The sequence below is a fragment of the Onychostoma macrolepis genome, chromosome 07 (genome assembly GCF_012432095.1).
Source record: "Onychostoma macrolepis isolate SWU-2019 chromosome 07, ASM1243209v1, whole genome shotgun sequence".
NCBI lineage: Eukaryota > Metazoa > Chordata > Actinopteri > Cypriniformes > Cyprinidae > Onychostoma > Onychostoma macrolepis.
The window spans coordinates 1,319,891-1,332,766 of record NC_081161.1 but is presented as its reverse complement, the minus strand read 5'-3'; the positions used below and the strand labels follow the sequence as shown (position 1 = coordinate 1,332,766).

The window sequence follows — 12,876 nt, the reverse complement described above, 5'->3', positions numbered from 1 at the left end:
CCTGCTTAAAAAAAAAAAAAAACAACATCTTTTGTCAATAGCTTTTATCCATATCAATTGTATTGTTATATTGTGTTTTTATATTTTTTGTTTTCTTATTTGTTTTATTTTAGCTGCATTGTACAGCACTTTGGATCAACCGGCAGTTCATTTATAAAGTGCTTTATAAATAAATAAAGAGACAAGAACGGAATATATATTTGCAAACTTTGTAAATTGTAAGGATAATCAGTTTACTTTTCTTTCATGTAAAAAGAAAGTTAACTGCACCTGATTCTAAGTGAGATTTGTATCAATAATGGCACCAAAACTCTCAACTAATCTCACGCAGCTGAAATATTCTGATTGTAGTTTAGATTAATCCTGCCGTGCATTTGACTGACAGGTATTTTTGTTTCTCTGGAATTGAAAGTTCTCTCTCACCAGAGATCAACAATAATTTGGACACAAAAGATGCATTCAATACACAAGGCACATGCAATATTAATTAATGTGGAATATAAACACTGCAATTTAATTTTCTGCTATAATCTTAAAATAAATTATTTATCTGGAATTAGAAAACAAAGATCAGTGGCCTCAGCAAATGAGATTCTATTTATTTTTATTTTCACTTAAAAATAACGGGGTGTTCAAGATGAATGGATGGATATTTTTACATTCATGTGTTTTCTAATCAAACCTGGCAGATCATTTTAAAGGTTACTAAAGGTAGTCGGTGAACTCCAAACCTACACGCCTTCAAATTATCTAAATAGCACAAGGCGCAAACAATTATTAGTCAGTGATGTGTTACAGTTTTCATCAAAACGCAAGATTAATATTTTTACTGTTTTCTGTTTTTAATTTCTAATGTTGCTAATTCTGTATGTTGAACTGTTTGCTCGTAAGTCGTTAAACAAATTATTTTAACATAATAAACATTTAGGAAAAAAGGATGGCAAAGTAACTACTTTATTGTTATACATATTTTGAAAAATGTGTAATTTTTCTTCACTTAAAAAACAAAAAAAAAACAACATTTTATTATATCAAAATCAACCATTTTCTGAATTTGCTGAAATATTATGAACTAAAAGTGTGTTGCAAACAGGAATATTTGGAGTGATTGTGTAGTTTAGAGCTGAATGATCAGCGGTTGGTGTGTTTCTTGATCTCGCTGGCTTTCATGAGCGCTTTGATGGCTCTGGCTCTCATCTCCAGCTCCAGTAGCTCCAGCTGCTGAGTCGACGGCTGCTTCTCTGTTTCTGGAGCGGCTGGTTTTTCCAGCGACTCTTCCCTCAGATCGTTGTGTTCAGAGCCAGACGCCGGAGCCAGGATTTCACTCACGCTTCTGTCGATGTCGTGCTGGAGCTCTGCTTTGGGCTCGTCCGGCTGAGGCACAGCTTCCTCTCCGAGCGCCGGTTCTTCAGCTTTGACCGCTTTATGACCCTCGATGTCACTGTCGTCAATGTCTGCGTTGATGCTGAGAACGTCACTGTCTTCTCCTGAACCTGTGCCTGACACACACACACACACACGTTCACTCATTAATACACTCAGAAATAATAATCTAAATCTATGAGTTATTTACTTTGTTTTTCTTCTGTTTCAGGGTTTTCTCTCAGAGATGAAGTGGAGTCCACGTTACTGTCCTGCCTTTAAATATTAATCAACACATTATTAAAAGCTCAATAATAAGTTTGATTTTAATAATTCAGAGAGCTCTGACTTACTGACTGTCAGGAAGGATTTTATCTTCAGGTTCGGCTGATAACTCTTTACCTTTACAAACAAACACATAATAAACCCCTAATCAATGATACAGAGACACCAGTGGGACTCGATGAAAAGAGAACGAACAGTGTTTTATTAGTTTGTTCAGACACAGATTGAAGATGAATTTGAGATTTACCCTCCAGAATCTCCAGCAGATGAATCTCAGAGAGCTGCTGCAGCTGATCCCAGCACAGATCCTTAATCTCACTAAACGAACAGTCCTGCGGGAAACAACAGCCCTTTATTACAAAACCCTCCAGCTAACACGTGACCTCACCAGGAGAAACTTTAAATTACTTAACGTGTTAAAAAAAATTAACTTAATTGTGTAAATCTGTATTTGTAGTATTTGCGTGCTGTGCGTTAGTTACTCAGATGAGTTGGTATGTTCAGATAAAGGAGTGAAAGTGAAAGGAGAGATCAGCTGAGACTGTCCTGCTGTTTTCAATATAAACTTGAATGTTTAATTAACATTTTTGAGAGAACAACACAGAAGCTGACTCCATAAATTGACATCTGATTAATAATGGTTTTGTTACCATTACCAGTGTTTTCTTCGGTTGGACACTTTGAGCTTCTTCCACAATAATACACTATATTGCCAAAAGTATTGGCACCCCCTTCTAATGAACAGGTTGGACTACTTTAGTAATTTCCATGAGTACAAATCTTAATGTTTAAGCATATAATGATATTATAGGGAATTGTGTGCTTCTAATTTTAAAGCAACAGTTTGGACAGGACCCTTTTCTATTCTAACATGACAATGCCTCTGTGTATAAGGCAAGGTTCAAATAGAAATGATTGATTTAGTCAGTGTGGAAGAACTTGACTGGTCTGCAGAAAGCCAAGTCCTAATCCAAACTGAACACCTCTGGTGTGACTTTAAATGCAGATCTTGAGCCAAAAATTATTTTCCAAACACCAATGACTTGTACATACACTATATGGACAAAAGTATTGGCATACCGCCTTCTTTAGAACAGAAAAAGGCACTTCCAAAAGTGTGGCAACAAAGATGGAAACATAATTCACGTATTTAAAAATTGTATTTCCATCTCTGTTGCAACAGTTTTGGAAGTGTCTAAAATGACTGTATCCCATATGAACAAGTCATTGGTGTTTAATTAGAAATGACTAAAGTAGTCAAACCTGTTCATTAGAAGGGGGTGCCAATACTTTTGGCAATATAGTGTATATGAATCTTCTGATAGAGTGACATGCAATTATTTCCATGCTGTCAAAGAAAAAGCACAATATACTCTGAATAATCTGCTTTTAAAAAGGATCTGTTTCCAAACTAGACTATAAATCAATCCATATTTAATGGTGTGTTATTAATGCATTACATGTACTACTGACTCCTGCATCATGGATTTTTCACGGATGTGACAAATCGAGCTGATATTAGTGCCACAATATAATGGCAGTTCCTTGCCAATGGGAAAAATGCTTATGCACAGACATCAACAGAGCAAGGCAACCATCAGATATTCTAGATAACGGACAAAACAGACTGTCAATACGAACAACAGCACACAGAATTAGACTTATGTTTCCCTTTAAATAGAACTGAGACTTCTATTTAATTCAAATTAAGTAACACCATCAGTGTTCATCTGAAGTCGCATGCTGCGGCGGTGTGATTATGAATGTACCTTCAGTTCGTCCGGAAGCATGTGTTTGAGTTTATTCTCTCCCAGCACATGCAAACACTGCTCCAGCATCTCCTTGCGGTCCTGCATGTAGGAGCTGATGGGTCTGAAGATCTTGTTCAGGTCCAGTCCTCCCTCCTCCAGATCACTGGGCTCCTGAGGGACCGCCGGCTCCTTTCAAATTTAGCAGAAATTACACACACAGTAAAAATTAAAGCTTGCCAGACACCGACCTAAATAACACAATGTAACAATTAATTAACATGATTTAAAACCCAGAGTAAAGGTCACATTTACATGTATTAATTTAGAAGACACTTTTTATCCAGAGCGACTTGAGGCGTCACTCACTAGCAGATCTCAGACTTCTGGAGGGGATGTAGATTCTTAACAGTGAGTGGAAGTAGGCGCGTGCTGAGCTTGTGGTTGTTCTATATGCAACCATCAATGCCTTGAACTTAATGCGAGCTGCGACCGGGAGCCAGCACAAAGAGATAAAGAGAGGTGTAACATGGGCTCGTTGAAGACCAGTCGTGCCGCTGCATTCTGAATCATTTGTAGAGGTTTGATTGTGTTTGATGGAAATCCAGCCAGAAGAGCATTGCAGTAGTCCAGCCTAGAAGTGACAAGGGCCTGGACAAGAAGTTGTGCAGCATGCTCCGTCAGAAAGGGCCTGATCTTTCTGATGTTGTGTAGTGCAAACCTGCAAGATCGAGCAGTCTTTGCATTGTGGTCTTTGAAGGTCAGCTGGTCATCGAAGATTACACCAAGGTTTCTGACCGAAGTTGATGGGGTAATTGTAGAAGAACCTATCTGGATGGTGAAATCATGCTGTAGAGCTGGAGTGGCAGGAAGACAAGAAGCTCAGTCTTTGCCAGGTTGAGCTGTCGGTGATGTTCTTTCATCCATGCCGAGAGGTCCGCCAGGCAGCCTGATATATGTGCAGCTACCGTTGGATCATCTGGTTGAAAAGAGAGATAGAGCTGTGTGTCATCAGCATAGCAGTGGCAGGAGAAGCCATGTGCCTGTATGATGGGACCCAGTGACGTAGTGTATGTGGAGAAGAGGAGGGGTCCAAGAACCGATCCTTGAGGAACCCCATTAACCAGCTGATGTGTTTTGGATACCTCCCCTCCCCAGGCCACCCTGAAAGACCTACCAGTGAGATAGGATTCAAACCAGCAAAGTGGAACCCCTGTGATGCCCAGTGATGGGGATCTGATGACTACAAACACAATCAAAAGCGGCAGATAGATCCAACCGAATGAGAAGTGATGATTTGGAATCAGCTTTTGCAATCCACAAGGCTTCAGTATTGCAGTCTCAGTTGAATGGCCACCTCTGAAACCTGATTAAAGGTGCGATCACATGTATCGCTTTGCAGAAAACATTTCCCAACACAGATTTGATAATGTGAATTCACGGCGCTGATACACAGAAGATGCTTGCTTTGAAAGTGACTTATTTGCCAAAATTTTGCAAATGTGAGCCACCTTTATAACAATCTAATTCATTTTTAAGTTGGACAAATGAAATAATATAAATAATGATATAAATCAACAACAATAAAGTCAATATTAAGCTTTATTATGCACCTTTTGCTTGACGTAAAAATGGGCGCAGCCATTTGTAAATTCTATGGGTCTAGCTTCCGGTCTCATCCGCATCCAGCTATTTTTAGCTCTACAAAACAGTTCGTTTTGCTGCTTGATGTTGAAAATTAGTGTCTTATATTATTATTTTAATGTATTATTTTAATTATGAACACACTGGTTTGTAGTTCAAACAGTTTTAAGGTTTACTGCACGTTGTTATTCTCCTCATTTACCTATAACTGCTAATGAACCGGAAGTCTCACCCAGGCTTACTTCCGCGTTGAAGAAAAAGGTGGATAAGGTTTTAGTGTTTTTCACAGCACTCAAAAGATTGCAGAGACCCTAAAGGTCATACATTACCATGGTTTTCTTTTTTATTGATGTATAAGGTGTTTCACTGAGAGACTGTGACTACTATATGCAATGTTCAGCGAATTTTCAAGAGGAAAACAAACGCTAGGTTTTCTTTCTAATCCTTCCACAGCGGGCTTTAATTAGCGATGTTTGCAGCAGCAGGGATTACTATTATAATAATCGCTCACAGTTCTTTCAATAAACCCGTCTCTCTCACCTCCGAGCTGGACTCAGTATTCCTCCTCTTCATCTCTCCATCGCTGTGTTCTCGATCAGAGTGCCATCGTTTCTTTTCTCTCCCTTTTCTTTCCCTCCTGCATCTTTCCATCTCTGCAGCAGCGCCGTCGCACGTCAGTGACGTCAAAAAACAAGTCCAACCAGAATACAAAACGCCACATTTTGGCACAACCCATTATTTGAAAAACAAAATAAAAATAAACGTTAAATAGACTTTTTTTACCCTCATTGTCAGCTTTTCAAATAAAGTTTATTTTTTGTGTTCTACAAACAGCTCTTTATACCGAAAAAAAAAAGTTGAGATCCAGGCATTTGTTTGACTGACCATCAAATATGAGATACATACATAAAAATAGATCTCACCTCAGACATATGTTGATTCCAGTTTAATGCTTAATATGCTGAACAAGAAATAAAACAATACGTTTTGTATTAATTTTGCGCCATCAATTGCATTATTGTAAATCCCCACATAAGCATTAAATGCACACCAAATACAACTATTAGCGTTATATACCTTCAATTACAGAAACATCACACTACACAAACTCGCTCTTTAAAGAGTAGATGGGTGGCTCTTAAAAGAGCCTTTGGGGGTGTTTAACAGCCTCAGGCTGCTCTACTTGGAGCTGGTGTACTTGGTGACGGCCTTGGTGCCCTCAGACACGGCGTGTTTGGCCAGCTCCCCGGGCAGCAGCAGACGCACGGCGGTCTGGATCTCTCTGGAAGTGATGGTGGAGCGCTTGTTGTAGTGAGCGAGACGAGACGCTTCACCGGCGATGCGCTCGAAGATGTCGTTGACGAAAGAGTTCATGATCCCCATCGCCTTGGAAGAGATCCCGGTGTCGGGATGAACCTGCTTCATCACCTTGTAGATGTAGATAGCGTAGCTCTCCTTCCTGGTCTTTCTGCGCTTCTTTCCTCCCTTCCCCGCGGTCTTTGTGACGGCCTTCTTGGAGCCCTTCTTAGGCGCGGACTTCGCTGGTTCAGGCATGATGCTGCTGACAAGACGATGATTAGAAAGAGCCGCACAGAGCCGTTTATTCACTCACCTATGCTAATTTACACAGAGATGTGGAGGCTTCTGATTGCGTGTTTCCACAGACCACACCCATAAACTCGACCGTGATTGGACAAATCCAAGTACCTCGAGAGGAACGAGGGCCAATCACAGGCGGTGAAATGATAGCCCCGCCCATCGTTCCATGTTTGAGCGACATCAGCCCCCACCACTGAGCTTCCTCTGTTTTAATTCCCGCTCTTTTTTTTAATAACAAATGGGCCTCAAATATCATATAAACCCTTATAGACCGATTGAAATAGTTTGGAGAAAAGATAAATAATTATTAAACACTTTATTTTCCTCTACTGTCCCGCCAATTTTACTTCTGCTCTAACTTAAGTATCACCGCCATCTCATGTATTTGTTTTTTATAAATAACTTAAATTCAAAGAACCAGCTAAAAAAAGCGAATCAGGACGCTGTATAATGCAAAAAGACATGCTTTGATTGTGTGCCTCAAACACCTGACTTTATACGAGCTCCAACATCAGGATCAGAATGAGTAAGAGCTTTATTAACAGGTGTGTTTTCAGATTCGAGGAACTTAGTAATACAAGCTTTTTTTTTTTTTAAACTTTAGTTTTTAAAAACTTCAGTTTTCGGCAGAAACACGGATATTCTCGGTACAATACACACACCAACATTAAACTAGTTTCACTTTCTATAACAGGTTTATATACAGTGTTGGGCAAGTTACTCAAATATTGTAATATATTACGCATTACTAGTTACTCCTTTCACAAGTTATATTGTTACTTTACTTATTACTTTCTGGCAACAGTAATTAGTTACACTACTAGTTACATTACTTTTTCTTCACGCCCCACAGAAGTTGTAACTGTGTAACTTCCAGATAAAATTCTTCCAGAATGTTACTAACAACATATTTCTGCCTCATTTGACCAAAATCCACATCGGATCGCAGTCAGAAGTTATTACAAACACTCAATAGTGACTGACAGCGACATTCAAGAAGAAGTGTTGTATTTATGTGTAGCTTGAAGTAATTTTTCCGGAACCCATATGCGATTAAATTTCGTTATGTATTTTATCAAATCACATGAGTTTGTAAGGAACGGTTTAATTTTCCAAAAATATTTTTAATTAATATAACGTACCACATGCTGATCAGAGGGATGTAATGCCAGACTAACGTAAAGCCTTTTTTTCCCTGACAAAATCAATATAATGCAATATTTCTATCTGCTGAATGTAAGCTTTTCCATATTCCAAGCTTGCCTGCTGCACATCACACACATGTGTGAATTATGAAAATCAAGCTAGAAATTATTTGATTGTTAGATTTTAAATCAGCGGGGTTCAGGCATCAGAAGTAACTAAGCTGTTTTATGTAAGTTAAAGCAACTCATCTTTTTAGCACTTAGTTACACTATTTACTGCAAATAGTATTTACAGTATCCAAATTACTAGTAACTGCCTAACACTGTTTATGCACAAACGTTGTGTATTTTTTGTATTTTCATCTCCAGCATAAACCAGCAACATGAGCTCTTTCTGTGTCGGTGTGGGTGGCTCTTAAAAGAGCCGTTGGGTTTGTTCTGATTGAAGGCGTTTATCCTCCGAAGCCGTACAAGGTGCGTCCCTGTCGTTTGAGCGCGTACACGACGTCCATGGCGGTGACGGTCTTTCTCTTGGCGTGCTCGGTGTAGGTGACGGCGTCGCGGATAACGTTCTCCAGGAACACCTTCAACACCCCGCGGGTCTCCTCGTAGATCAGACCGGAGATGCGCTTGACGCCGCCGCGGCGCGCCAGACGACGAATGGCGGGTTTGGTGATTCCCTGGATGTTATCGCGCAGCACTTTCCGGTGACGCTTAGCGCCTCCTTTCCCGAGTCCTTTCCCGCCTTTGCCTCTTCCAGACATGATTCAGATGCTTCTTGTTTCAATCTAAGCGACGAATAAGAATAAGGCGCAAGTGCTCCAGGAAGGCCTTTTACAGTTGCTTACAGGACCTAACTGAAACCAGCTCCGCGTCACATGACTCGCCCCTCCCCCGCTAGTTCCAGCACGAGATGTGGTTTAACCCCAACCCTGATCTAACAATGTTTGTGCATTGTTTCGTATTAAAATGCATGTTTTATAAGATTAATTTGACAAATATACTTTATTGCATAATATCTAAATAATATTTAAATGTACGCCTTTGACAGACCAGCGACTTGCAGATCATCATTATCTTTGTATAGAACCGCAAGCAATTACGTGCATTTACTGTTATCATATTCACCAGCATTTTGTGTGTATATATATACAGTTGTGCTCAAAATTATCCATACCCTTCGTAAATGTGATCAAAGAAGGCTGTGAAAATAAATATGCATTGTTTATCCATTTGATATTTCATTAAAAAATATATTTTTTATTTTATTTTATTATTTTATTTTATTTCATTTTAAGGGGGCTAGTAGGAACATGAAGTTATCCAGCCTTGGCTTCCTGATTCACAAGAATATAAATATGAGGGAACACAAAGGCCAAATTCATTGTTGAACTTCACAAATTAGAAAGTGTAAGAAAAGAGCTAAATCATTGCAAATTCCCATTTCCACCATCAGGGCAATAATTAAAAAATTCCAATCAACAGACAATGTTACAAATCTGCCTGGAAGAGGACGTGGGTCTATTTTGTCTTAAAGCAAGGTGAGGAGGAGAGTTTGAGTGGCTAAAGACTCTCAGGGATCACAGATAGAGAACTGCAGAAAACAGTTTTGGGATCAGAAAGCCAAATATTCAGATCACCTCTCAAAAGAATAAAACAAAATATGTGGACAGAATGCAAGTTTTGGCCAATTGCAGTCCATAGTATATGCATAAGATATTAAAATATATTTTACAAGATATTAGAAGATATTAAAAGAACAAATTTAGTACACGCCTTATTGAATATGCTTAATTTATATAGGCAAGCAGATGAGCCTGGAATATGAACGTAATGCATTAAATGGTTCTGTGTTTTGTAATGGTTTTCTATGGGACACCATTTAATTTGTGTTTGTATTCTGGGTTCATCTGAAAATAACTGGCAATAACTAAAACTGCAATTCATCGCCTGGCCGCTGGAGGCTGGTTGCAAAAGGGAGTCAATCCCATAGACTCTCCATGTTAAAATGCCCACCTTTACAGCAGACAAAAACAGTTTACAGCCTGGTGCAAAAAATTATTTTGATATATATAGATAATTTTGCCCTTCATGACAACTGTGAGGGGGGTGATTTTTTTTTTTATAACTCATCCGTTTAAATTATATTAAGCCTGCATAATTAAGGGCGTGGCCACTTGAGTGACAGGTGGATTGCGGCTCTGCTCCAGAGCGTGAAACTTGGAAAACTGGCTTTAAAGATTTGTATTTGTACAGAAAAATGAATTATAGGTAGGACACTGGGAATCTGGAAATTAGACGCTATAATAAAATGATCTCAAACTTGATTTTTACCGCTATAGCCTATATTGATATTGTACTCTGCACTGTCTGCAAAAACTGAGATGTCACGCCAAGGCAAAAGGCAGTAACTTCCACATTATAAACAATATTTGGGTTCTGATCACCATTTACAGAATCATTATAGTAACATCTGGATAAAATCTAGTAATCACTGGCATATAACATTACTATAACATCTAGTAATGTGATTCTTTTTTTCTTTTTTTTTTTCTGACCATAACAACCAGACAAAAAGTTAAACACGGGTGGATACCAGTTTGGAACCGATTTATTTGCAATGTTTGCTAACTAACATTAAAGGATGCAAGATAGCCTTGTTTTTACATCAAACTGAATTAAAATAACGACTTAAAGTGCTCAGAATTATTGTGAATTAAACATCTCCGATGAAGTTCATTGCAATAGATTTTAAAATTCACGAGTTACAAGAAAAGATAGAAAAAGGATTTAATTGCAAACAGTTATTGATTTTACGTGTGATACGCTGTCACGGCATTTGCCTTTTCCCCATGATACTTATATACACATGTTAAAGGAGGTCATAACGTCCCAAAATGATCAATGACTCATTTTAGACCAAAAGCAGTTATGGTGTTTTGTCTTTGCATGGCAGCACTGCAACCAGGCACCTCAGCTTCACCCACGTCCGCCTTTTGCCCATTTTCGAGTATCCGGGAGTGGCGCTCGGTGACGCGCTGCCAAGATGGCGGCGGTCGGCTCCGCCCACTTTAGGCTTCAAAAATGCTCTTCAGAAACCTACGAGTGACGTCACGGACACTACGTCCATGTTTTTTACAGTCTATGCGTTTTTTTACAGTAAAAAGCACTTTTTTAACGGTTACCCCATCTGTACGATGAAATACACAGCTGGATCTGTAATGTTGTGGGCCTATTTTTCTGCAGAGATCCTGGATATCTTGTTCAGACTCATGGCTTCATTCTATTAAATACCAATAAAAGCTTTCCATGACTCTCCATGCTATCACTTTCTATGAAGAACATTTTTATAATACATTATGATGGTATTCTTAAGGCATTATAATGAATGTGTAATGCATTATAAAAAAAATAAAAAAATAAATAAATTTAAAAAACTTATCGTTTTATAAATAATCATAATAACAAATTATAGTAAAAATACTTTCACACATTCATCTGATCTGATCTTATGGCTGTTTGAGAGAATAAAAATATTACTATTATTATTACTATTCTTATAAGTGGTCTTTGATTGCTTTAAGTAAAATAGCATAAGAACGATGGCAAGATATGAGACTTATAATACAATAAAATTACGAGAAATGTAATCCATTGTAACAAGTGGATGCAACATGTTCACGGTGTTATAAATCATCCTACTCATAAAAGCTATAACCACAAATACGTAAATATAACACATTAAAACTGTTCTTATGAATATTAATACGATGAGCCTGATGACCTGAGACGAGTGGAGCGAACTGAAGAGAAGCAGCAGCATACAGCTGTGAATCTGAAGGATCTGGAGAGATTCTGGATGAAGGAAGGGTCTCGTGTTCTCTGAACTCATCAGACATTAAAGAGAAAACTCAGCTGTTATTTTAGCAAAAGGAGATTGCAGAAATTATTGAATAAAAGGGTATGAATATTCATGACCAAAGTGGTTTAGTTTTAAATAAATGGTAGATTTACTTTCACAGCCATTGTTTATATTTGCCAAACCAAGGGTATGAATACATTTGAGCACATATAATACACACACACATAACCTTTGTGATAAGGAACTAAAATAAATAAAATGGCACAAGATAAGACCCAGACTACATTCATTAAGCTCGTGAGCGCAATTGTACTTGCTATAAGTTATATTTGGGTTCAGATACAGTGGAAACGGTCTCGTTCAGTGCGGTGTTGGTGGCTCTTAAAAGAGCCTTTGGGGTGCGGCTGCAGCGGCGGGTTTAAGCGCGCTCTCCGCGGATGCGGCGCGCCAGCTGGATGTCTTTGGGCATGATGGTGACTCTCTTGGCGTGGATGGCGCACAGGTTGGTGTCCTCAAACAGACCGACCAAATAAGCCTCGCTTGCCTCCTGCAGGGCCATGACGGCGGAGCTCTGGAAGCGCAGGTCCGTCTTGAAATCCTGCGCGATTTCTCGCACCAAGCGCTGGAAAGGCAGTTTGCGGATCAGCAGCTCGGTGGACTTCTGATAACGGCGGATCTCTCGGAGAGCCACGGTCCCGGGCCTGTAACGGTGGGGCTTCTTGACGCCGCCGGTGGCTGGGGCGCTCTTCCGGGCGGCTTTAGTAGCGAGCTGCTTCCTCGGGGCTTTGCCGCCGGTGGATTTACGAGCCGTCTGCTTGGTTCTTGCCATCGCGAAGATTAACCTCTTCCTCTGCTCCGAGTACGTAGAGAATATACCGCTCTCTGTTCCGCGTCTGCTTTTAAACCCTCATAGGGTCACGAGCTTATGATGTCATAGAGGTTTGGCTTGTGATTGGCTGATGTGTGACGTCTGCTCACTGCTAGCCAATGACTGCGCAGCTTCTGTTTTTAAACGAGCGGTTTGTGTTTCCCGCTCAAAATGCTTTGTTCTGTTTATTACTTTAGTCATTCATTCATAAAACTTCATTAAAGCCTGAACTCACTGTACTTTTGTCTTACAGAACAGATGCTCCATCAGGATCCTCATACAGTCACTGTGAGCAACATAAAGCTCACGTAGGCTCTTTTTAAACTTAATCCACAAGGCAGCAGTATAAAATGTGCAATATGG

At 39.4% G+C, this 12,876-nt stretch overlaps 4 protein-coding genes across 6 annotated transcripts; all 4 read right to left on the bottom strand.

Moving 5' to 3' along the window:
- Positions 1 to 574: 574 nt before the first annotated feature.
- LOC131543471 (caspase activity and apoptosis inhibitor 1) lies at positions 575 to 5,736 on the bottom strand. Of its 3 annotated transcripts, none has more exons than XM_058780851.1 (6): positions 5,580 to 5,736; positions 3,417 to 3,587; positions 1,895 to 1,979; positions 1,716 to 1,764; positions 1,574 to 1,638; positions 575 to 1,499 (listed from the first exon to the last, which is right to left on the bottom strand). In XM_058780851.1, the coding sequence occupies exons 1-6, from the start codon at positions 5,688 to 5,690 to the stop codon at positions 1,132 to 1,134; spliced, it is 849 nt and encodes a 282-aa protein (XP_058636834.1). In that variant the 5' UTR covers positions 5,691 to 5,736; the 3' UTR covers positions 575 to 1,131. The 3 variants fall into 3 exon arrangements, with proteins under 3 accessions (XP_058636834.1, XP_058636835.1, XP_058636836.1); XM_058780852.1 differs by having other exon boundaries at positions 3,417 to 3,569; positions 5,580 to 5,735; XM_058780853.1 differs by lacking the exons at positions 1,574 to 1,638; positions 1,716 to 1,764.
- A 434-nt stretch (positions 5,737 to 6,170) lies between these two features.
- LOC131543488 (histone H2B 1/2-like) lies at positions 6,171 to 6,599 on the bottom strand. The gene has a single exon (XM_058780873.1). The coding sequence runs from the start codon at positions 6,591 to 6,593 to the stop codon at positions 6,219 to 6,221; it is 375 nt and encodes a 124-aa protein (XP_058636856.1). The 5' UTR covers positions 6,594 to 6,599; the 3' UTR covers positions 6,171 to 6,218.
- Positions 6,600 to 8,191: 1,592 nt separating this feature from the next.
- LOC131543499 (histone H4) lies at positions 8,192 to 8,597 on the bottom strand. Its single transcript, XM_058780884.1, has one exon. It carries the CDS (start codon positions 8,545 to 8,547, stop codon positions 8,236 to 8,238), a length of 312 nt encoding a protein of 103 aa, XP_058636867.1. The 5' UTR covers positions 8,548 to 8,597; the 3' UTR covers positions 8,192 to 8,235.
- Positions 8,598 to 11,938: 3,341 nt separating this feature from the next.
- Positions 11,939 to 12,520, bottom strand: LOC131543480 (histone H3). Its single transcript, XM_058780863.1, has one exon. The coding sequence runs from the start codon at positions 12,472 to 12,474 to the stop codon at positions 12,064 to 12,066; it is 411 nt and encodes a 136-aa protein (XP_058636846.1). The 5' UTR covers positions 12,475 to 12,520; the 3' UTR covers positions 11,939 to 12,063.
- Between the last annotated feature and the right edge of the window lie 356 nt (positions 12,521 to 12,876).

Coding starts and splice junctions, on each gene's coding strand:
- LOC131543480 (XM_058780863.1), bottom strand. CDS start 12,474: ATGGCAAGAACCAAGCAGACGGCTCGTAAATCCACCGGCGGCAAAGCC.
- LOC131543488 (XM_058780873.1), bottom strand. CDS start 6,593: ATGCCTGAACCAGCGAAGTCCGCGCCTAAGAAGGGCTCCAAGAAGGCC.
- LOC131543499 (XM_058780884.1), bottom strand. CDS start 8,547: ATGTCTGGAAGAGGCAAAGGCGGGAAAGGACTCGGGAAAGGAGGCGCT.
- LOC131543471 (XM_058780851.1), bottom strand. CDS start 5,690: ATGGAAAGATGCAGGAGGGAAAGAAAAGGGAGAGAAAAGAAACGATGG. Junction 1,765..1,894: donor TCTGCTGGAGATTCTGGAGG/GTAAATCTCAAA, acceptor TTGTTTGTAAAG/GTAAAGAGTTATCAGCCGAA. Junction 1,639..1,715: donor AAAATCCTTCCTGACAGTCA/GTAAGTCAGAGC, acceptor TAATATTTAAAG/GCAGGACAGTAACGTGGACT.